This window comes from Entelurus aequoreus, linkage group LG01 (assembly GCF_033978785.1).
Source record: "Entelurus aequoreus isolate RoL-2023_Sb linkage group LG01, RoL_Eaeq_v1.1, whole genome shotgun sequence".
Classification (NCBI taxonomy): domain Eukaryota; kingdom Metazoa; phylum Chordata; class Actinopteri; order Syngnathiformes; family Syngnathidae; genus Entelurus; species Entelurus aequoreus.
The window spans coordinates 64,677,140-64,701,152 of NC_084731.1; the positions used below are offsets into that span (position 1 = coordinate 64,677,140).

At 41.2% G+C, this 24,013-nt stretch overlaps 1 protein-coding gene across 1 annotated transcript in view; it reads left to right on the forward strand.

Moving 5' to 3' along the window:
• Positions 1-24,013, forward strand: part of tgm2b (transglutaminase 2b) — an 80,548-nt gene that overhangs the window by 27,378 nt on the left and 29,157 nt on the right. Inside the window, exon 2 of the mRNA XM_062056386.1 lies at positions 19,186-19,365. Within this exon, the coding sequence (XP_061912370.1) occupies positions 19,186-19,365 (180 nt within the window). The remainder of the gene's footprint in view (positions 1-19,185; positions 19,366-24,013) is intronic.

Sequence of the window (24,013 nt, forward strand, 5' to 3'; positions counted from 1 at the left end):
AGCTGTATCATATCAGAACCTTAATAATAAGAACAACATTTATCATTCACTCTTAGATGGACAAATAGTCAAGTTTAAGGAGGGTAATCTGGGCTTCCCTGCTTAGGCTGCTGCCCCCGCGATCCAACCTCCGAGAGCGGAATAAGATAATTAAATGGATAAATCATTCACTCATATGTTTTCTGTACATAAACTTTGTCTACTTTCTCACACGCACACACATTTTAGACAATTTCCAGACTTTTACAGATAGCGGGGCTGTGAAAAAAAGCGTGAGGGGAGGTTGCAAGAGGGGGGGGAAAGGAAGGGGGGGATTAAACCAGACAAGAAACCAGGTGCTACACAAAAGTTATTAAAATACGCAGATATATATATATATAAATTAAAAAAACACACACATTTTTATCCCACAAACCACTCCCCCCTGGTCCGGACCAATATAAACAACTAATGCACGCGTGCTTTTGTGGAATCGGCCGTCTCATATCACAAACACAGGTCCCATCATTACTCATACAACGGCGATTAACCCGTTCCAGCGGAGCAGCTCCTGTTTTTACTCCCTGACCAATACACGGCAACAGCATAAAAGCACCATAGAGTCACTGATAATCACCCAATGCTCTACAGTCATCATGTTTTGGTCAGTTCCATACAGTTTCACCAAAGCTTCACCAAAGCTCCACCAAAGCTCTACCATATGCAGCCCGATCAATATCCATCTATACTGCAGCCAATTAAACAGAACGTCGTGACAAATACAGCTCAGTTGATCTCCTTTACCGGAGTCACCAAACGGTCACCCAAAATGAGGCTTTTCCAACGCTGCAGTTTCCACATAGAGAGATATGTCGCACATTCATAGACTTCATAAATTTGTATGGGCCAAATGTCACATCAGTTAGCAAAACCCTGCCTTAAATTTAGCTGTATCCAACTCTGGCTAATTCTGATGCACTTGCAGAAAGAAGCATCCTCTGCCAGCAACGACAGAGGATGAAGAGGTTAAGAGAAATGTTTCGTCTCACATAGTCTATGCTTCTACACTCCAAACCACCAAAATTCTATCAACAATCCCCTGATGTTAAAAACAAGAAATCACAAGTTTTCAACAAACACACAGACAAATGATCACATATAAAACAACTCAATCCAACCATAATTTACCCCAGTCCAGGTTGTTTTTGGAGAACCTGACTAAACCTATCTTTTATCAAAATAGATTCAGCAATTAGTCTTATCGATCTGGCTCTCTCCAGGCAGAAAATGTTTACACTTTAAGCAAAACGCTTACCTTGTATTAGATGCGCGCGTGCAGCACATTGTCTGCCTGACAGAGAGAGCGAGAGCGGCTGTCGACCTGTAGCTTCTAAACCATCCTGTTCGTGACGCCAATTTGTGTAGTGGATTGTCCGAAGCTTAACCAGGCAACAAAAGTAGTTTAGTACAACAAATTTATTTACCCATTATCAGAAGTGCAGGTTGAATTGAGTTGGTCGTGCAGACAAACCACAAGTTACTCCAGAGCACACAAGACACACACAAGCCAAAATCACCCCCGAGTTCCGGTCTTCTGCCATTCATTTATATGTCTGTTGTGCGTCATCGTTCCTTATCAAATGCGTCAATGTCTTGTTTTGCTTTTCCTATCTGTTCCATAACAACTCGAATTCTGTAGACAGGTTGGCACGACTCAATATTCACTTTTGTCCCACAACTGGTCCATTCAATGGCACAAAAATACAAGAGTATTGAAAATGAGCGGACATTCTTAAAAGACAAGAAATATAGGTCAAAAGGTCAGAAATTCTACTACAATTTCTATTTTAGTATTGGCCTAACATATAAAGACATCAAATCGTATTATGGTCCCACAACAGAGCACGGATGATGGGTAGGCTCCCACGTGCTCCCGCTCCTCCATCGCTGTGTCTGTTTCACTTCCGGTTCACTGACATAGGAAAAAAAAACTTTTGCGAGATCTCGAAAAACATCCACGTCCCTTTAGGGCAGGACTGGGCAAAATACAGCCCGCGGGCCACATGCGGCCCATTAAGATTTTCAATCCGGCCCGCCGGACAATTTTTTTTAGACCTTTAACATCAAAACTGTAGCCGCCATTATAATGTGCGGTGCTGTTTTTAAATGACCATAAGTCTTGATCTATAGAAAGTATTTCAATGGTTGAAATCTGCACTTTTGAGTGTTATAGGAGTTATTACGATAATGAGCAGCTCAGACCAGGAACAAAGCAGAGTGGGCGGGTTTTGTTCTCAGAGCAGCCAGCCCGAAACACCTGTGTCAGGAACAGATGCGGAAGCAGATTTTTACAACAAAGTTCTGCATAAAAGTGATAATATATCATATTGTAGGTGTTTATTACACTTTGCATTGATATTTTGCTGTTTTTTACATTTTTGTTGTGTTTTGCTTGATTGTAAAAGATGTTTATTGAGGAGCTGGTCTGAGAAGTAAAAGGGGAGCGATGTTCATATTGTAGCATCCAGGAAGAGTTGGTGCTGCAGGGAATTCAGGGAATTTGTTCTTTTGTGTTTATGGTGTGTTGAGGTGCGGTGCAAATATTCACCTGAAATGTGTTTGTCATTGTTGTTTAGTATGGTTTCACTATATGGCACATTTTTATGACAGTGTTGGCGTTGTTTATTACCGCCACCCTTAGTGTGACATGTATGGCTGTTACTAAGTATGCGATTCATTCCATTGTATGCGAGTGTGTTCAAAGTTAACATGATCATTAAAATTGCCTATGACCGTACAGATTGCCAGTACTTCTTGACATCTTCAGTTTATGACAATTTCTAGCCTGTCCTACGCTACAATATGTTGTTGATATTCAGTGTTTCATTGTCCAAAGTCAATATTGTAAATCCCTCTTACTTTATCTTCATGTACATTTTGGGTGTCCCAATCAGAATTAAAAAAAAAAATTCCATTCCTTTTTTTGAGGTGGTCTGTCATAACGTTTTTAGAACTCTATCGGACATTGTGACTTTTGGTATTAGTGTTCCTGAAAAAAGGGACCCAAACACTCCTACTGTACAGCAGATTTTTACAGCTAAATGTGTATTTATAGTTTATACACACATACACATTGACCCCCCCAGATACATTTTTTTCTTTCAATTTGGCCCTCGAGTCAAAATATTTTCCCAGCTCTGCTTTAGGGGCTCCGTACTAAACCGGCTTTCGCTTTATGTATGTAGACAAATGGGTGTCTTTTTATGCAACCTAACAAAAAAACCCGATTTGCAACCAAAAAAAAAAAAGAATAGCTAACAAAAAAGGATTTCAAATAAAACAAAAATATTTTAAAAACAGAAAGTTTTTGTTGCAAATATTTTTTGCTTGCAAATATTTTTGTTTTTGGGGTGATGCAAATTTTTGTTGTTGTTGCAAATGTTTTGGGTGTGTTATAATAATAATAATTAAAAAAAAAAAAATATTATTGCAATACAAATAATTGCAATCATTATCACAATACTACTACTACTAAATCAGAATAATAAGAATAATACAATGAATTAATTTATCGTTATTGTATATTATCTCACTACTTCTATTACTAATACTACTACTACTAATAATAATGATGATTATTATTATTATTGTTATATTTTAATTATCACTTATTATTATGATGATGATGATGATGATAATGCTTTTTATTTTTAAGATAAGGACATTATTGAACATCGATACATATTTCCGTAAACATGCAGGATTATAGCAAAACTGCTAATTTGCATCCATAGTCTACTAAATAATAAATAACTATATATGAAAAATAAAAAGAGACAGCAAATAAATAGATCAAATACAAATAAAGGAAACAATACATTACATAGTCAGAATTTTCTTTACTTTTGGTTACGACTCGATCTTCTATCAATGGAGAGAAATTTGTGCAACCAAAAAAACAAAATTAAAGCCTTTTTTTGATTGATTTTTTTTTCCATATCAAATCCATTTTTGTTTGCAATACTTTTTGACGTGGTATAAAAAAACACACATTTTGTTTCCATATTACGGTGAGAAATTTACTACAATATACTACAAAACCCAAAAGCAGTGAAGTTGTCACGTTGTGTAAATGGTAAATAAAAAGAGAATACAATGATTTGCAAATCCTTTCAACCTAAATTCAATTGAATAGACTGCAAAGACAATATATTTAACGTTCAAACTGAGAAACTTTATTTTTTGCAAATATAAGCTCATTTGGAATTTAATGCCTGCAACATGTTTCAAATAAGCTAGCACAAGTGGCAAAAAAGACTGATAAAGTTGAGGAATGCTCATCAAACACTTATTTGGAACATACCACAGTTGAACAGGCTAATTGAGTATAAAAGCAGCTTCCATGAAATGCTCAGTCATTCACAAACAAAGATGGGGTGAGGGTCACCACTTTGTCAACAAATGCGTGAGCAAATTGTACAACAGTTTAAGAACAACTAGTATATGTTACTAATTTCTCAACCAGCCACTACAAGGAATTTAGGGATTTCACCATCTACAGTCTGTAATATCATCAAAAGGTTCAGAGAATCTGGAGAAATCGCCGAAAACCAACATTGAATGCCTGTGACCTTCAATCCCTCAGGCGGTACTGCATCAAAAAGCGACATCAGTGTGTAAAGGATATCACCACATGGGCTCAGGAGCACTTCAGAAAGCCACTGTCAGTAACTACAGTTGGTCGCTACATCTGTAAGTGCAAGTTTAAACTCCACTATGCAAAGCCAGAGCCATTTATCAACAACACCCGGAAAGGCTGCCGGCTTCGCTGCACCCGAGCTCTTCTAAGATGGACTGATGCAAAGTGGAAAAGTGTTCTGTGGTCTGACGAGTCCACATTTCAAACTGTTTTTGGGAACTGTCGACGTCGTGTCCTCCGGAACAAAGAGGAAAAGAACCATCTGGACTGTTCTAGGCGAAAAGTGTAAAAGCCAGCATCTGTGATGGTATGGGGGTGTATTAGTGCCCAAGGCATGGGTAACTAACACATCTGTGGAGGCACCATTAATGCTGAAAGGTACATACAGGTTTTGGAGCAACATATGTTGCCATCCCAAGCAACGTTATCATGGACGCCCCTGCTTATTTCAGCAAGACAATGCCAAGCCACGTGTTACAACAGCGTGGCTTTATAGTAAAAGAGTGCGGGTACTAGACTGGCCTGCCTGTAGTCCAGACATTGAAAATGTGTGGTGCAATATGAAGACTAAAATATCAGAAGGGAGACTGTTGAACAACTTAATCTGTACATCAAGCAAGAATGGTAAATAATTCCACTTCAAAAATGTGTCTCCTCAGTTCCCAAACCTTTACTGAGTGTTGTTAAAAGGAAAGGCCATGTAACACAGTGGTAAAAGACAGACAGCAGACACAGACAGCAGCTTTATTTTGTCCATTCTTAACATGTACAAGACACATAAGAACTGAAATTATATTTTCGGCACAATCCCGCTAAGAGCAGACATACGTTACAGGGGGACAAGACGGGTCCGCCAACGGATCAGCCACTTACAGCGCTCCTTAAAAAGGTGGGAGAAAGGTGACATTGGGAAAGGGGGAAGAGTAAAAAAAATATCAGTCTGAGGCTGGACCCTCAGGAGTGGTCCAGACTGAGTCAGAGGAAAAACCCTCACATAGCATGGCACACATAAACATGGTACATGTAATCACAACAACTCGCAACAGAGGAGGGGGGAGTTGGGCCCCTGGAGGCCGGCTGCCGTTATTAAAGCGCTACTCAGCCCCCACAACCCCGGAGGAATTAAGCAGTGGTGAAGGCGTTGATTTGGGGAGGGGCGTGTGCGTGCATGTATGCCCAATTAACTTGGGTGAGATGTTGGAATGTCTTTGTGGACTGAGGCCGATCTCAAAAGTTCGACCCAGGTGCTTTTTGAAAAAAAGGAAGGCCAAAAGCGTCCATCTTTGAGGAGTCCTCGGGAGTTCTTCAGAACAGCCTGTTCCTAATAGCATCAAGGCCATTTGAGGGAGTCAAATCGTAGATTAAGATGTTGTTTTTCTTTGAGCAGTCAAAACTATGACATTCCTGCTCTCTGTCTGTGTGCTGGCTCTCTCAATTCCAATTTAATTATTCTTTCTCTGCAAACTTCACCAAGATGATATCCATTTTGCGATTAAAATCCGAAATCGCTCCAGTCTGTGATCCCACAGCACGACCCACTCCTTCTATTGCGTTGAACAGCCTTTGGGCCCCTTGAGTGGCTGCCATTGTCTTCCGAATTTGACGATACACCAGAGCAATGCCCAGCTCAATCAGCAAATGCCCTGCGATCACGGTTCCAAATAGGTAGATGTCTTCCACGTCCTCGATGGAAAGGACTGAGAGGCACATGAGTCTCCAAGTATTGGTTCCATCAGGGCAGCCAGGCTCCCCCGAACCTCTTTTCCTTGTCGAAAAGACTGTGTCAATTGCGTCGAGAGTCCAGCTGATCATATTCATTTTGATGTTTAGATTTGAGGACAGCGCAAGAAAAGAGGCTTCAAAAAAGTTCAGACAAAGACAAGGACACAAGAAAGCAAGCAGGGAAGGTGGGAGCGGAGAAAAATGTGACCGCCATCACCAAGAGGCAAGACAGAAATATGCCCCTGTGACAACTTTTTTGCAATGTGTTGCCATTAAATTCTAAGTTAATGATAAAAAAAATTAAGTTTCCCAGTTCCAACATTAAATATCTTGTCATTGCAGTCTATTCAATTGAATATAAGTTGAAAAGGATTTGCAAATCATTGTATCCTCTTTTTATTTACCATTTACACAACGTGACAACTTCACTGCTTTTGGCTTTTGTGTTTATATATTTTCTACTCCTTTTTTTTTTTATTTTTGCAAATCTTGTTTTTGTTAATGACTCTCGCCATAAGGTATGTGTGTACAGGTTAAGTCAGCCGTCTTGAGCAGAAAATACAAAAGGGCCAACTAATAAATGTACTGCAGTAACATTTTTATAAGCAGATGTTTTTGTACTTTTAGTGTTTTTATAGTGAAATGATTGAAGGCGGTGTTTCGGCCAAAACAGCGTTTTTGCCATGATAAATAGTGTTGTCATCCTGAAAGTATTTACTCCAATTTGTTGCACTGACATATGTGCAATTGCAGGAACAAATGCAAGTGGTGAAGAAATCCCCAAGTCCCAGTCCCCCGCAGGCTTCAGTTAAAGCAGCAGGAATTCATCGTGACTTGCTCCGTGTTTACTTAGTGACCTCATGCTTGTTTGCACGAACCTTCCGTCATGTCGGGAAGTAAGCCCTTTTGACAGGAGACGAGTGTTAAATACTCTTGGAGCACCTTTACTTCTTCTTCTTCTTTACTTCGAACTCCTGTCTGAAAGAGTCATCCTACTGGAAGGTTATATAACGTAGTGATAGGAAGGTTTGGAAAGTCCCAACATCTCATTTATGAGTTAATGTGGTAAAAATGACGAATGATCTATTGCGGAAATTTTGATGGGCCTGCTATCTGTGCCCCTGGACTTCTGGCCGGGGGTCGTCGGAAGCCGGCGTACTTTTAAGATGGTGCCGAGCGTCTGAATCTGAGCATTTTTGGTGTAACTGTACAAAATGAGCCACAGAGCTAGCCTAAAACATCAGTGCGCGCATATTAAAATGCTAACACCTAGCATGTGTGCTAACGATGGCATGCTAACAGTTAGGATGTGTCACATTTCAAGTAACACCGCTGTACGGTGTTTGGCTGCGGAAATAGAGAAAAAAGTGTAAAATTAGATGAAAAAGTTAGCATGCGTAAGTTAGCTTGCCAGCATGCCATCGTTTGCATGCTAACAGTTAACAAGTGTCACATACCAAGTTATATGACTGGGGTAAACGGTTGCAAAACTAACTGGAAAAAGTTTGCATGCTAATTTTAGCATGCTAGCAACCTAAAGTTAGCACGCTTTTAGTTAGCATGTGTCACATACCAAGTTTTATGACTCTGGGGTAAACAGTTTCAAAACTAGCTGGAGAAAGGTAGCATGCTAATTTTAGCATGCTAGCAAGCTAAAGTTAGCATGTGTCACATACCAAGTTATATGACTGTAAGGTGTATGGCTCTCTAAAGAACAAAACCGTAAAGTTAGCTAAAAAGTTAGCATGTTAATAATGTTAGTATGCTAGCATGCTAGCAGTTAATAAGTGTCACATACCAAGTTATATGACTCTGGGGTAAGCGGTTGCAAAATTAGCTCAAAAAGCTTTCACTTTAATGATAGCATGCTAACGTAAACATGCTAACTATTTGTGAATAGAGTCACCATGGTAACACAAAATGTTCCCAACTTAAAGTACCCTAGTCGGCGCAAACGAGACCTTTCCGACGGTATAACTTATGCGGGGGTTCGTTGGCCGGTTCATCTCGTATTAATTGTAAGAGAAACGTGCGAAACTATAATAATACACGTTGAAGTATGAGCAATAATAATATGGACTGCTTGCATTGCAGAAGTTGTAATGTTATGAGGAAAAAGTCACACATCGTTGTCTAAAGCAGTGGTTTTTAATAATTTCTGCACCAAGCACCACCTCAGAAAACATTTGGCTCTCCAAGTACCACCAGAATGACCAACAAATAACATACAGTAGCATAGTAGGCCTAAGTAGTCATTACAAAAAAGGAAGAGGGTTTTATTTAACAAGTATATTTAATACTTTTGGCCACTGTAACATTACACACAGTTTGAACAGTAACACTGTGTTTAAATGTAAGAAAATAAAACACGGTACTTTAATCGAGTGATTATTTGGTGTACCACCCAGTTTGAGATCCACTGATCAAAGGATATTAAAAGTATTTTTTAACTATGCCATGTCAAAGGTCACGACATGATCGCATGAATATTTTAGATTTTTTTTTTTTTACGGTAGATGTGCAATCCTGGATGGGAATCAAACCTATGACCTATGCCGTTTAAGGTAAAAGCATGCATCGTTACACCACCAGGTATAGAATGAAGTTGTATTTTTATGAGGAAAAAGTAATTACAGAAACAATAATGTTATTATTAGAAAAATGTGGTAATTTCATGAGAAAAAACTTGCAATGTTGCAAGAATAGAGTCATCATTTTATGAGAACCAAATCTGTTATGTAATATTCCCAAAAAACAGTTCAAATTTGACCAGCATCATTTCATAATCTTGCAGGGAGAAAGTCAGACGAGTAACATAAAAAAGCTGAAAGAAAAATGAAGGAAAAGAAAGGTTGTTATCTTCAAAGAAAAGAATAACACATAAAAAAAAAAGTATATTTTTTTAAGTTATGAGAATAAAGTCCTAATCCTACGTGACAAAAGTTGAAAAGTTACGAGAAAAGTCAGCAGTCAGGATCTTAGAAAGATCAAGTCTGGATTTGGAATAATACAAGAAAAAGTAATTACAGTCAAACCGCCGTATTAATATTATCGTAAAAAAGTGGTAATCTTACAAGGGAAAAGTTGCCATATTGCAAGGATAAAGTCATCATTTTGTGAGAAAAAAATCCCACGTTAATATTCCAAACAAAAAATGACCATTTTCTGATAATGTACTTAGCATTTTAAGAGAATAAAGTCTTTATCTTGAAGGGAAAAGTCGTAATCGTAGCATAGAAAAGTTATAAGAAAAATGTAGGCAAACAAATTCTAATCATACAAGAATATGTCTGTAATATTAGTAGAAAAACAAAAAACAAAAGTTGAGTGTATTTTTAAAATATTTTAGTGTTATGAGAATAAAGTCCTAATCCTACGTAACGAAAGTTGTAAAAGTTACGAGAAAAGTCAGCAATCCTGATCTTAGAAAAATAAAGTTGGAATTTCACAAATCTGGATTTGGAATAATACGAGACAACATAATTACAGTCAAACAGTCTGTGGAAGTCGATCCCTACCCGTTCCATGGATACCACGTCACAGAGCCAGGCGTGTCGTTTTACCAGAGATTTTATTTCAGTCATGCAGCTCATACACTTCTTGCGTGTCACTTTGCTCCAGTCTCCTCTCGCTCCCCTCCGCCGGTCGCTCACTGTTAAAGACAGTAGATGATTAGACTAACACGTACCACCTGTGCCATCCAATCACCTGCCAGCTGTGTTTCTCCTTCCCGCACATGCCCCGCCCCCAGCTGATGATGCCCTGCCCTCGACACCATTGCCAGAGGCGTTGACCTTTGCTCCTGCAGACACGCTGACTCACCTCCCTCCACATACCTCCACCGCCAGACTTAGGCCGGGACATCGTCCGGCTGCGCCCACTCCCCCCCCCGCATGAGAGCGAGAGAGGAAGTCCGCCACGGCCATCTGCGCCCCCGACCTATGGATCACTCTGAAATTGTAGGGTTGTAAAGCGAGATACCAACGGGTGATCCGCGCGTTGGCATCTTTCATGCGATGGAGCCACTGGAGGGGTTTGTGGTCCGAGCAGAGGCTGAACGGGCGTCCCAGCAGGTAGTACCGGAGGGCCCCGACCGCCCACCGGATGGCGAGGCACTCCCTCTCCACCGTGCTGTATCTAGTCTCCCTTTCGGACAGCTTCCTGCTGATGTATAGGACCAGGTGGTCGGTGCCCCCCTTCTGCTGGGATAAAACAGCTCCCAGCCCTCTGCCCGACGCATCCGCCTGCAAACAAAATGGGATAAAAAAATCAGGCATGTGCAGTACCGGCTCCTCGCAAAGTGCTTTCCTCACCTTCTCGAATGCCTGCTGGCACTGCTCCGTCCACTGGACCAGATCTGGAGCACCCTTTTGGGTGAGGTCAGTTAGTGGGCTGGTCAGGTCTGCGAACCGGGGGACGAACCTCCGGTAGTAGCCCGCCAGCCCCAAAAACTGCCTCACCTCCTTTTTCGTCTTCGGGGTCGGGCAGGCCGCAACTGCCGCAGTTTTGTCTATCTGAGGCCGCACCTGTCCTTCCCCCAAGTGGTACCCCAGATACTGTACCTCCCTCCGGCCAACCGCACACTTCGCCGGGTTGGCGGTGAGCCCCGCCCGCCTCAGGGACTCGAGTACCGCCCCCACCCTCTGCACATGCTCCGCCCAGTTGTTACCCTGGATGATTACATCATCCAGATAGGCGGCAGCATATGCCGCGTGGGGCCGCAGCACCCGGTCCATGAGTCTCTGAAATGTGGCGGGCGCACCAAACAAGCCGAACGGAAGAGTCATGAATTGGTATAACCCTTCCGGAGTGGAGAATGCCGTTTTTTCCTTAGACTCCCTAGACAAGGGAATCTGCCAGTAGCCCTTAGTTAAATCCAGCGTCGTGAAAAAACGAGCAGTGCCCAACCGGTCCAGGAGCTCGTCGACCCGGGGCATCGGGTAGGCGTCAAAACGTGAAACATTATTTACCTTGCGGTAGTCCACACAGAATCGCACAGACCCATCTTTCTTCCCTACCAGAACTATGGGGCTGCACCATGCACTGTGTGACTCTTCTAATACCCCCAATTCCAGCATGGCTTTTAATTCCTCCCGAACTACTTTGCGCTTGTGTTCGGGTAGCCTATAGGGCCGAGACCTCACCGTCACTCCTGGGCTGGTCTCTATGTGATGCTGGGTGAGGTTCGTGCGACCTGGCAGGGGGGAGAACATGTCAGCAAAATGTTGCTGTAAATTGGCCACATCTGCTTTCTGTGACGGCGTCAGATGATTATCACAGCGGAGAGGGAAGGGCCGGGGGGAGGGGGGAACCTCCGGCCCCAGCTCCTCGCTCTCCGCTATCGCCGTCACCATGGAGACAGGCTCCGCTTCCCTCCACCCTTTTAGTAGGTTGACGTGGTATATTTGGGTTGCCCTGCCCCGGTCAGACCGCCTGACCTCATAATCCACGTCACCTACTCGTCGTGTGACCACGAAGGGTCCTTGCCATTTGGCGAGTAATTTAGAGCTGGATGTTGGGAGTAATACAAGTACTTTCTCTCCCGGTGAAAATTGTCTGAGTTGCGTCCCCTTGTTATACAGGCGCTGTTGACGTTCTTGGGCTTGGAGCAAATTCTCACGTGACAAGTGCCCCAATGTGTGGAGTTTTGCTCTCAAGTCCATGACGTATTGTATTTAGTTTTTACTGGGGCTTGGACCTTCCTCCCAGCTTTCTTTAACTAGGTCAAGCACCCCGCGCGGCTTCCTGCCAAACAACAGTTCAAATGGGGAAAACCCTGTGGAGGCCTGAGGAACCTCCCGCACTGCAAATAACAGGGGATCCAACCATTTATGCCAATTTGGTTTGTCCTCGTGTACGAACTTCCGGATCATGGATTTCAAGGTTCTATTCAGCCGCTCTACCAGCCCGTCAGTCTGTGGGTGGTATACGCTGGTCCGAATAGATTTGATCCCCAATAACCCGTACAGCTCCTTTAATGTGCGTGACATAAAGGACGTGCCCTGGTCAGTCCGAATCTCTTTCGGGATTCCGACTCGGGAGATAACTTGAAACAGCGCCTGCGCGACACTCTTTGCAGAGATGGAGCGCAGCGGTACTGCTTTGGGATAGCGCGTTGCGTAATCCACCAGGACTAGCGCAAAGCGATATCCCTGGGTGCTAGGGTGAAATGGTCCGACGAGGTCCATCCCAATACGCTCAAATGGGACCTCTATGAGTGGTAATGGCCGCAAAGGTGCCCTAGGGGTGGCCGCTGGGTTGACTAGTTGACAGTCCGGGCAAGCCGCGCACCAGCGGCGCATGTCTGCCCGGATGCCCGGCCAATAGAAACGGCCCATTACCCGGTTGAGTGTTTATCATATCCCATGTGACCGGCCATCGGGTTGAAATGTGCCTCCTGAAAAATCATTTCCCGACGGCTTTTTGGTACCAACAATTGGGTGACTTCTTCCCCTGTCTGAGTGTCACGACTCACTCTGTATAGTCTGTCCCTAATTAATGCAAAGTGTGGGAAATCCCGCGCTATCCCCGGGCGAACCCGCTGCCCATCAATTGAAATCACTTGGTCCCAGGGTCGCGTGCAAAGTGTCATCTCGAGACTGCTCGAGTGGAAAATCTTCCATGGGGCGCCATTGGGGAACCGGGGAAACCTCTTGCGAAATTCCCTCCGACTCTCCCTCCCCCTCCCCCCGACAACGTCGCGTCGCCGCTAAGAACAGCACGGTCATCCCTTTTCCCTACCAGTCGTGAACACACCCCCATACACTGCTTTATTAACCTGTTAAACCCTGGCCAATTAGTTCCCAAGATTACGGGGTCTATTAGGCGCGAACTTACAGCCACCTTCACATTATGCTTTTCCCCTTCAAAAAAAAAGTCCACCGGCACCACGGGATAGTCATGAATGTCCCCATGCACACATCTAACTCGCACCCGGGTGACCTTTTCCAATGCCCCGGGTCGAATCAGGTTTTGGTGAATCATGGACTGTTCGCAGCCCGAGTCCACCATCGCCCGACGTATACTTACTTGTATCCTTACCGGTACATAGTATGTCTCTCCTGGACGGGGGGAGGGTGCCGGAGGGCTGCCAGCCCGGATCGATCCCCCCACTTCCATCATTGGACACTCCCGCTGCAGGTGTCCGGGCTGTCCACACCTCCAGCTCACCTCCCTCCACACAGTCGTATTAATTTTATTATAAAAAATATTAGAGTCATATAACTTGGAATGTGACCATTGTTAACTGCTAGCACGCTAACATTAAAGTGCTAACTTTTTTTTGTGTGCAAATTTTACACTTTTTTTCTCCAATTCCGCAGCCATACAACTTAGTCATATAACTTGGTATGTGAAACATGCTAACTGTTAGCATGTTTACGTTAGCATGCTATCATTAAAGTGCTAGCTTTTTGAGCTAATTTGGCAACCGTTTACCCTAGAAGAAATAGTTTCAATATTGCAAGAATAAAGTCATCATTTTGTGAGAAACAAATCCCGCATTAATATTCCAAACAAAAAATGACAATTTTCTGATAATGCACTTAAAATTTTAAGACAATAAAGTCTTTATCTTGGAGGGGAAAAGTTGTAATCGTAGCATAGAAAAGTTGTAAGAAAAATGTAGGCAAACAAATTCTAATCATACGAGAATATGTCCGTAATATTATTTTTAAAAAATAACAAGAAAAGTTAGGTGCATTTTTAAAATATTTTAGTGTTAAAAGAATAAAGTCCTAATCCTACGTAACAAAAGTTGTAAAGTTACGAGAAAAGTCAGCAGTCAGGATCTTAGAAAAATAAAGTTGTAATCTCACAAGAATGGATTTGAAATAATACGAGAAAACGTAATTAGAGAAAAACAGTTGTATTAATATTATTGTAAAAAGTGGTAATCTTACAAAGTAAAAGTTGCATTATGGCAAAAATAAAGTAATCATTTTGTAAGAAACAAATCTGTAACATAATATTCTAAACAAAAAAATGACAATCTCCTGATATTACAGTTACAATTTTACGAGAATAAAGTCGTAATAGTAGCATACAAAAAACGCTGTAAGAAAAATATCGGCAAAAAAATCCAATCACACGAGATGTCCGAAATATTAGTAAATATTAGTAAAAAAAATAACACAAGAAAAATTATAAGTGTATTTTTTTATGTTATGAGAATAAAGTCCTAATACTATGTGACAAAAGTTGTAAAGTTACGAGAAAAGTCAGAAGTCATGATCTTGGAAAAATAAAGTTGGAATCTCACAAGAATGGATTAGGAATAATACAGAAAAAAATTAATTACAGAAAAACTGTCATATGAATATAATTATAAAAACGTGGTAATCTTAGGAGGAAAAGGTTGCGATATTACAAGAATAAAGTCATAATCTTGTGAGAAAAAAATGGTGATGTGATTTTCTAGACAAAATAATAACAAGCTTCTGAACGGATTACATTTTACAAGAATAAAGTTGTAAGATACAAGTAAAATGTTTTAATATTGGCAGAGATAATCCATAAGAAAAAAGTTAGGGATTTGATCAATTTGTATTAATTCATTTAACAATTAATAGAAGAAACAGAATATAAATTGTATTTCTTTTTTTTATAATCGATTAATGATTGCAGCCCTATTTATTGTTGTAAGGTGTACATACTCAGCATTTAGTCAGACCACTCGCAGACTGTATTTCTAATGAATTGGGTTGTTATGATATTTGTTATATATTTGTTTATTAGTGCTGTGAATCTTTGGGCACCATGCCATTCCATTCTTGGGGGTAACGATTCAATTCACAATCGATTCTCGATTCAAAATCAATACTTTTATTAACAACATTGGATGCCAGTTTTACGATTCACTACATTCCTCCATAAAATAAACTCCCTGCTTGGCACTCAGCATCAAGGGTTGGAATTGGGGGTTAAATCACCAAAAATGATTCCTGGGCAGAGGACACATTTCACCACACCTAGTGTGTGTGTGACAATCATTGGTACTTTAACTTGAACTTTTAACTTGAACTTGAACTTTATCTACTATATGATTTGTCTGAGTGGCTAGACAGGACAGATTGAAAATAAAATACATTGATTTTTTATTTTTTTCAAAATCAATTTAGGATCGTTACAAATAAGAATCCCGATTAATCGGAAAAATCGATTTATTATTATTACACGTTTTTTATTTTAATCGATTAAGAATTGTTACAAATAAAAATTGTGATCAATCAGAAAATCGATTTTTATTTTTTTATTTTTTTTTAATCGATTAAGAATTGTTACAAATAAAAATTGTGATAATCGGAAAATCTTTATTTTTTTTATCGATTAAGAATCGTTACAAATAAGAATCGCGATAAATCGCAAAATCGATTTATTATTATAATTATTTTTTAATCTATTAAGAATTGTTACAAATATAAATCGTGATTAATCGGAAAATCTTTTTTTTAATTTTTTTATTTTTTTTTAATCGATTAAGAATTGTTACAAATAAGAATCGCGATCAATTGGAAAATGGATTTATTATTATTATTTTTTATCAATTAAGAATTGTTACAAATAAAAATTGTGATTAATCGGAATTTTGGATTCGCTCGAGGGAGTACTTGAGAGTGCTCCCCCGGGTGATTCCCTCGTTCTACTGGGGGACTTCAACGCTCATGTTGGCAGCGACAGTGAAACCTGGAGAGGCGTGATTAGGAAGAATGGCCGCCCGGATCTGAACCCGAGCGGTGTTTGGTTATTGGACTTTTGTGCCCGTCACAGATTGTCCATAACGAACACCATGTTCAAACATAAGGGTGTCCATATGTGCACTTGGCACCAGGACACCCTAGGTCGCAGTTCCATGATCGACTTTGTAGTTGTGTCGTCGGATTTGCGGCCTCATGTTTTGGACACCCGAGTGAAGAGAGGGGCGGAGCTTTCTACCGATCACCTCCTGGTGGTGAGTTGGCTGCGATGGTGGGGGAGGATGCCGGACAGACCTGGCAGGCCCAAACGCAATGTGAGGGTTTGCTGGGAACGTCTGGCAGAGTCTCCTGTCAGAGAGAATTTCAATTCCCACCTCCGGAAGAACTTTGAACATGTCACGAGGGAGGTGCTGGACATTGAGTCCGAATGGACCATGTTCCGCGCCTCTACTGTCGAGGCGGCTGATTGGAGCTGTGGCCGCAAGGTAGTTGGTGCCTGTCGTGGCGGTAATCCTAGAACCCGTTGGTGGACACCGGCGGTGAGGGATGCCGTCAAGCTGAAGAAGGAGTCCTATCGGGTTCTTTTGGCTCATAGGACTCCTGCGGCAGCGGACAGGTACCGACAGGCCAAGCGGTATGCGGCTTCAGCGGTCGCGGAGGCAAAACCTCGGACATGGGAGGAGTTCGGGGAAGCCATGGAAAACGACTTCCGGACGGCTTCGAAGCGATTCTGGACCACCATCCGCCGCCTCAGGAAAGGGAAGCAGTGCACTATCAACACCGTGTATGGTGAGGATGGTGTTCTGCTGACCTCGACTGCGGATGTTGTGGATCGGTGGAGGGAATACTTCAAAGACCTCCTCAATCCCACCAACACGTCTTCCTATGAGGAAGCAGTGCCTGGGGAATCTGTGGTGGGCTCTCCTATTTCTGGGGCTGAGGTTGCTGAGGTAGTTAAAAAGCTCCTCGGTGGCAAGGCCCCGGGGGTGGATGAGATCCTCCCCGAGTTCCTTAAGGCTCTGGATGCTGTGGGGCTGTCTTGGTTGACAAGACTCTGCAGCATCGCGTGGACATCGGGGGCGGTATCTCTGGATTGGCAGACCGGGGTGGTGGTTCCTCTCTTTAAGAAGGGGAACCGGAGGGTGTGTTCTAACTATCGTGGGATCACACTCCTCAGCCTTCCCGGTAAGGTCTATTCGGGTGTGCTGGAGAGGAGGCTACGCCGGATAGTCGAACCTCGGATTCAGGAGGAACAGTGTGGTTTTCGTCCTGGTCGTGGAACTGTGGACCAGCTCTATGCTCTCGGCAGGGTCCTTGAGGGTGCATGGGAGTTTGCCCAACCAGTCTACATGTGTTTTGTGGACTTGGAGAAGGCATTCGACCGTGTCCCTCGGGAAGTCCTGTGGGGAGTGCTCAGAGAGTATTGGGTATCGGACTGTCTGATTGTGGCGGTCCGCTCCCTGTATGATCAGTGCCAGAGTTTGGTCCGCATTGCCGGCAGTAAGTCGGACACGTTTCCAGTGAGGGTTGGACTCCACCAAGGCTGCCCTTTGTCACCGATTCTGTTCATAACTTTTATGGACAGAATTTCTAGGCGCAGTCAAGGCGTTGAGGGGATCTGGTTTGGTGGCTGCAGGATTAGGTCTCTGCTTTTTGCAGATGATGTGGTCCTGATGGCTTCATCTGGCCAGGATCTTCAGCTCTCGCTGGATCGGTTCGCAGCTGAGTGTGAAGCGACTGGGATGAGAATCAGCACCTCCAAGTCCGAGTCCATGTTTCTCGCCCGGAAAAGGGTGGAGTGCCATCTCCGGGTTGCGGAGGAGACCCTGCCCCAAGTGGAGGAGTTCAAGTACTTTGGAGTCTTGTTCACGAGTGAGGGATGAGTGGATCGTGAGATTGACAGGCGGATCGGTGCGGCGTCTTCAGTAATGCGGACGCTGTATCGATCCGTTGTGGTGAAGAAGGAGCTGAGCCGGAAGGCAAAGCTCTCAATTTACCGGTCGATCTACGTTCCCATTCTCCGCCGGGTGGCGGGGCTCTCCCTTAGAGATAGGGTGAGAAGCTCTGTCATCCGGGGGGAGCTCAAAGTAAAGCCGCTGCTCCTCCACATCGAGAGGAGCCAGTTGAGGGGGTTCGGGCATCTGGTCAGGATGCCACCCGAACGCCTCCCTAGGGAGGTGTTTAGGGCACGTCCGACCGGTAGGAGGCCACGGGGAAGACCCAGGACACGTTGGGAAGACTATGTCTCCCGGCTGGCCTGGGAACGCCTCTGGATCCCCCGGGAAGAGCTGGACGAAGTGGCTGGGGAGAGGGAAGTCTGGGTTTCCCTGCTTAGGCTGCTGCCCCCGCGACCCGACCTCGGATAAGCGGAAGAAGATGGATGGATGGATGGATGGATGGATGGATGGATGGATGGATTAATCGTAAAATTTATTTTTTTAATCGATTAAGAATCGTTACAAATAAGAATCACGATCAATCGGAAAATCGATTTATTGTTCTAATTATTATTTTTTTAACCGACTAAGAATTGTTACAAATAAAAATCGTGATTAATCAGAAAATCAATATTTTATTAAATGTTTTTTTAATCGATTAAGATTTGTTACAAATAAAATCGCGATCAATCGAAAAATCGATTTATTATTATAATATTTTTTTTAAAATCGATTAAGAATTGTTACAAATAAAAATCGTGATTAATCAAAGTCGATTCTTTTTATTTTTATTTTTTTAAATCGATTAAGATTTGTTACAAATAAAATCGTGATTAATCAGAAAAACTATTTTTTTTATTTTTTTTATTTTTTAATCGATTAAGAATTGTTACAAATAAAAATTGTGATAATCCGAAAATCGATTTTTTAAAATTGATTAAGAATTGTTACAAATAAAAATCGTGATCAATCAGAAAATCGATTTTTCATTTATTTTTTTAATCGATTAAGAATTGTTACAAATAAAAATCGTGATTAATTGGAAAATCTTTTTTTTATTTTTTAAATCGATTTAGAATTGTTACAATTAAGAATTGCGATCAATCAGAAAATCTTTTTTTTTTGTGACAACCCTAATGTGTATATTTTCAAGCTCTGGACATTGGTCGCTGGGACTTGGAGTGCGAGTTCAACAACATGGACCATTACACTGAGCTCAACGGTGTGGAGCGCCTGATCGTGAGGAGAGGCCAGCCCTTCACCATCAGCCTGTACCTGCGCTCAGGAAGATACCAGCCTGGACTCAGCACTCTGGACTGCATCGCACAGACAGGTGACCCCCACTCCACTTTTGGTCTTAATCATCCTTCTCTCACGTGTATTCTTTTCAAGGCTTCTTTACTTGAGTCGCTTTTGAGCAACTAATTTCTTAGCAGTTTTTGACCGAGGCCAACAACTGCTTGATGTTCCTAGAATGGGAAGTGAGCCAACACAACCGTGTCCTGTTTGGATGTCAGTGGAATGCTGGACACTCCCAGTGCTTCAGCTGTGCTGACACGTGTGTTTTGCAGTCTATTGTCATATCTTAGATGGAAAAGAGGAAAAGGAGACATGCTGATGGAAAGGGAAAAGGAACAATGCCTTTTTGTCTGGGGTGTACTGTAGGATGCTCTGTTATTCATTCCACAGCTCACTTAAAAAATGTCATCCGTCAACTCCTACTTGCCATGTAACATATTAGCGGGTCTCATGCCAAGGAAGATAAGGCCAACAAATCCAGCAGTTTAAGCAGGAAGTATTCTTTGCCCAGGAGATGACGTGTAATTACTGATAGCAGTATCTGCTATTTAAGGTTAAGTACATTTTAATGGCTTTAAGGGGGACCTTCAGCGTTTTCCACAGGACCCCAATGTATCAGTGGCACTGGGTTGTTTTTTGATAGGTCATTCAGGGTTGTGTCAGTACCAAAATGTATTTTGGTACTTTTCCAAAACTAATGGTACTTTCATAACATGTCATTAACGGCTTTATTTTACAGAAAATCTGACGTGTGCAGTGACATATTTTGTCATAGAATAGAATGGAATAGAAAGTACTTTATTGATCCCTGGGGGAAATTCAGCACCACAGCTCGCTCACAATAGACAATAAACACTTAGGTATTTTCACATGTGAATAATATAGTCTATTATACAGCATTATTCACATGTGAATAATATAAATACAGTCTATTATACAGGATTATTCACATGTGAATAACATAAATACAGTCTATTATACAGCATTATATACATGTGAATAATATAGTCTATTATACAGCATTATTCACATGTGAATAATATAAATACAGTCTATTATACAACATTATTCACATGTGAATAATATAAATACAGTCTATTATACAGCATTATTCACATGTGAATAATATAGTCTATTTTACAGCATTATTTACATGTGAATAACATAAATACAGTCTATTATACAGCATTATTCACATGTGAATAACATACATACAATCTATTATACAGCATTATTCACATGTGAATAACAAATACAGTCTATTATACAGCATTATTAACATGTGAATAATATAAATACAGTCTATTATTCAGCATTTTTCACATGTGAATAATATAAATAGAGTCTATTATACAGCATTATTCACATGTGAATAATATAAACATAGTCTATTATACAACATTATTCACATGTAAATAATATAAATACAGTCTATTATACAGCATTATTCACATGTGAATAATATAGTCTATTTTACAGCATTATTTACATGTGAATAACATAAATACAGTCTATTATACAGCATTATTGTGATTTAGGGCTATACAAATAAACATTGATTGATTGATTGATTATTCACATGTGAATAACATACATACAGTCTATTATACAGCATTATTCACATGTGAATAATATAAATACGGTCTATTATACAGCATTATTCACATGTGAATAATATAAATAGTCTATTTTACAGCATTATTCACATGTGAATAACATAAACACAGTCTATTATACAGCATTATTCACATGTGAAGAACATGCATACAGTCTATTATACAGCATTATTCACATGTGAATAACATAAATACAGTCTATTATACAGCATTATTCACATGTGAATAATTTAAATACAGTCTTATACTGTGTCATTTCCCTCTGTATTATTTTGTCAAAATCATGAGGGACAAGTGGTACAAAATGATTTAGTAATATCTGCTTACTTTCTGTTCTGTTCTATATACACTTCTGTTAAAATGTAATAATCACTTATTCTTCTGTTGTTTGATACTTTACATTAGTTTTGGCTGATACTAAAAATATGCCAATACCAAGTATTTACAGGGTTAACTGGGGACGTCATGGCGTGGTTGGGAGAGTGGCCGTGCCAGCAACCTGAGGGTTCCTGGTTCAATAACCAGCTTCTACCGACCTCGTCACGTCCGTTGTGTCCTTGAGCAAGACACTTCACCCTTGCTCCTGATGGGTGGTGGTTAGCGCCTTGCATGGCAGGTCCCGCCATCAGTGTGTGAATGGGTGAATGTGGAAATAGTGTCAAAGCGCTTTGAGTACCTTCAAGGTAGAAAAGTGCTATACAAGTTTAACCTATTTACCATTTTGGGTCAAAAAAATAAAGTCCTCCTTTGCCCAGGGACGTGTTTACTGAATATATAAACAATAACTAAATGACAAAATATTTTGTGATGATAAAAAAATATGGATCTAATCATTGTAGTATCGACTAGACAGGGCTCTTGCGTCTGGTATCGTTACAATAGATATTTGTATAGCTCCACAGCTTTGTTTACATTGAGGAGCGCTAGCTTGCTGTTAGCGATGAGCTATTGTATCCTCCTGCGGTGCGTAGTGAAGCATGTTTAGCTATTCCTCGTCCTCCAGTGATAATGTACGTGTAAGAAACTTACTTTATTTGTCACCATGGAGGCTGGGATTAGCCATTTAGAAGTAGCTAAAACACTACGCAGTAACGTTAGCTGCAAGCTGGCTACTACAAGTTAGCTAGCTACGTTTTGTTATGTATTTATTAACTTATTAATGTAATATTTATATTTTAATTTTTACATATATTTTATCTTATGTTTTATGTAAATATTTATTTATTTATTTATTTATTTTCAAATGGTGTTAATTTCTGTTATTTTCCAGTGTGGATGCCTCAAAGGTGGTGATTTCTCCTCAAATCCTCAGTGCCATGCCATGTTTTTGCTTTGTTATTGTCAATATAGCGTGAATGCATGCGTGTTTCCTTCTCTTCTATGATTGTTACTTTTTTTTGTTTGTTTTTGTTTTGTTTTGCACAGCACTTTGTGCCTACCACTTGCCTGTGCATGAAAAGCGCTAAATAAATAAAGTTTAATTTGATTTTAAAGCACTGCTTGCAAAGCGGCACATCAGTGTTTACAGCCCCACATATTTATTATCTTTAGGTTTAAGACAAAAATAATTGTATTATTCCTGTTCTGTGTTGGCATTGTTTCTGCTTGTAAATAATGTGTGTGTTGATGAACATGCGCCGCGGTTCGTATGCCAGCAATGTCCTCATGGTGATGAAAAGAAAAATGTACCAGCATTTTCCTGTGACAGCATAATACCTTTTTAATTCATTAGTACATTGTACCGTACACCGCTAGCCATTATACAAACCCCAAAAGCAGTGAGGTTGTCACGTTGTGTAAATGGTAAATAAAAAGCGAATACAATGATTTGCAAATCCTTTTCAACTTATATTCAATTGAATAGACTGCAAAGACAAGATATTTATTGTTCACACTGAGAAACTTTCTTTTTTTTGTGCAAATAATCATGAACTTAGAATTTAATGGCAGCAACACATTGCAAAAAAGTTGTCAGAGGGGCATTTTTACCACTGTGTTACATGGCCTTTCCTTTTAACAACACTCAGTAAAGGTTTGGGAACTGAGGAGACACATTTTTGAAGTGGAATTATTTCCCATTCTTGCTTGATATACAGCTTAAGTTGTTCAACAGTCTCCCTTCTGATATTCTAGCCTTCATACTGCACCACACATTTTCAATGGGAGACAGGTGTGGACTACAGGTAGGCCAGTCTAGTACCTGAACTCTTTTACTATGAAGCCACGCTGTTGTAACACGTGGCTTGGCATTGTCTTCCTGAAATAAGCAGGGGCGTCCATGGTAACGTTGCTTGGATGGCAACATATGTTGCTCCAAAACCTGTATGTACCTTTCAGCATTAATGGTGCCTTCACAGATGTGTAAGTTACCTATGCCTTGGGCACTAATACACCCCCATACCATCACAGATGCTGGCTTTTACACTTTGCGCCTAGAACAGTCCGGATGGTTCTTTTCCTCTTTGTTCCGGAGGACACCACGTCCACAGTTTCCAAAAACAATTTGAAATGTGGACTCGTCAGACCACAGAACACTTTTCCACTTTGCATTAGTCCATCTTAGATGAGCTCGCGCCCAGCAAAGCCGGCAGCGTTTCTGGGTGTTGTTGATAAATGGCTTCGGCTTTGCATAGTAGAGCTTTAACTTGCACTTACAGATGTCGCGACCAACTGTAGTTACTGACAGTGGTGTCCTAAAGTATTCCTGGGCTCATGTGGTGATATCCTTTACACACTGATGACACTTTTTGATGCAGTACCACCTGAGGGATCCAAGGTCCGTAATATCATGGCTTACGTGCAGTGATTTCTCCAGATTCTCTGAACCTTTTGATGATATTACGGAGCGTAGATGGTGAAATCCCTAAATTCCTTGCAATAGCTTGTTGAGAAATGTTGTTCTTAAACAATTTGCTCAGGCATTTGTTGACAAAGTGGTGACCCTCGCCCCGTCCTTGTTTGTCAATGACTGAGCATTTCATGGAAGCTGCTTTTATACCCAATCATGGCACCCACCTGTTCCCAGTTAGCCTTTTCACCTGTGGGATGTTCCAAATAAGTGTTATC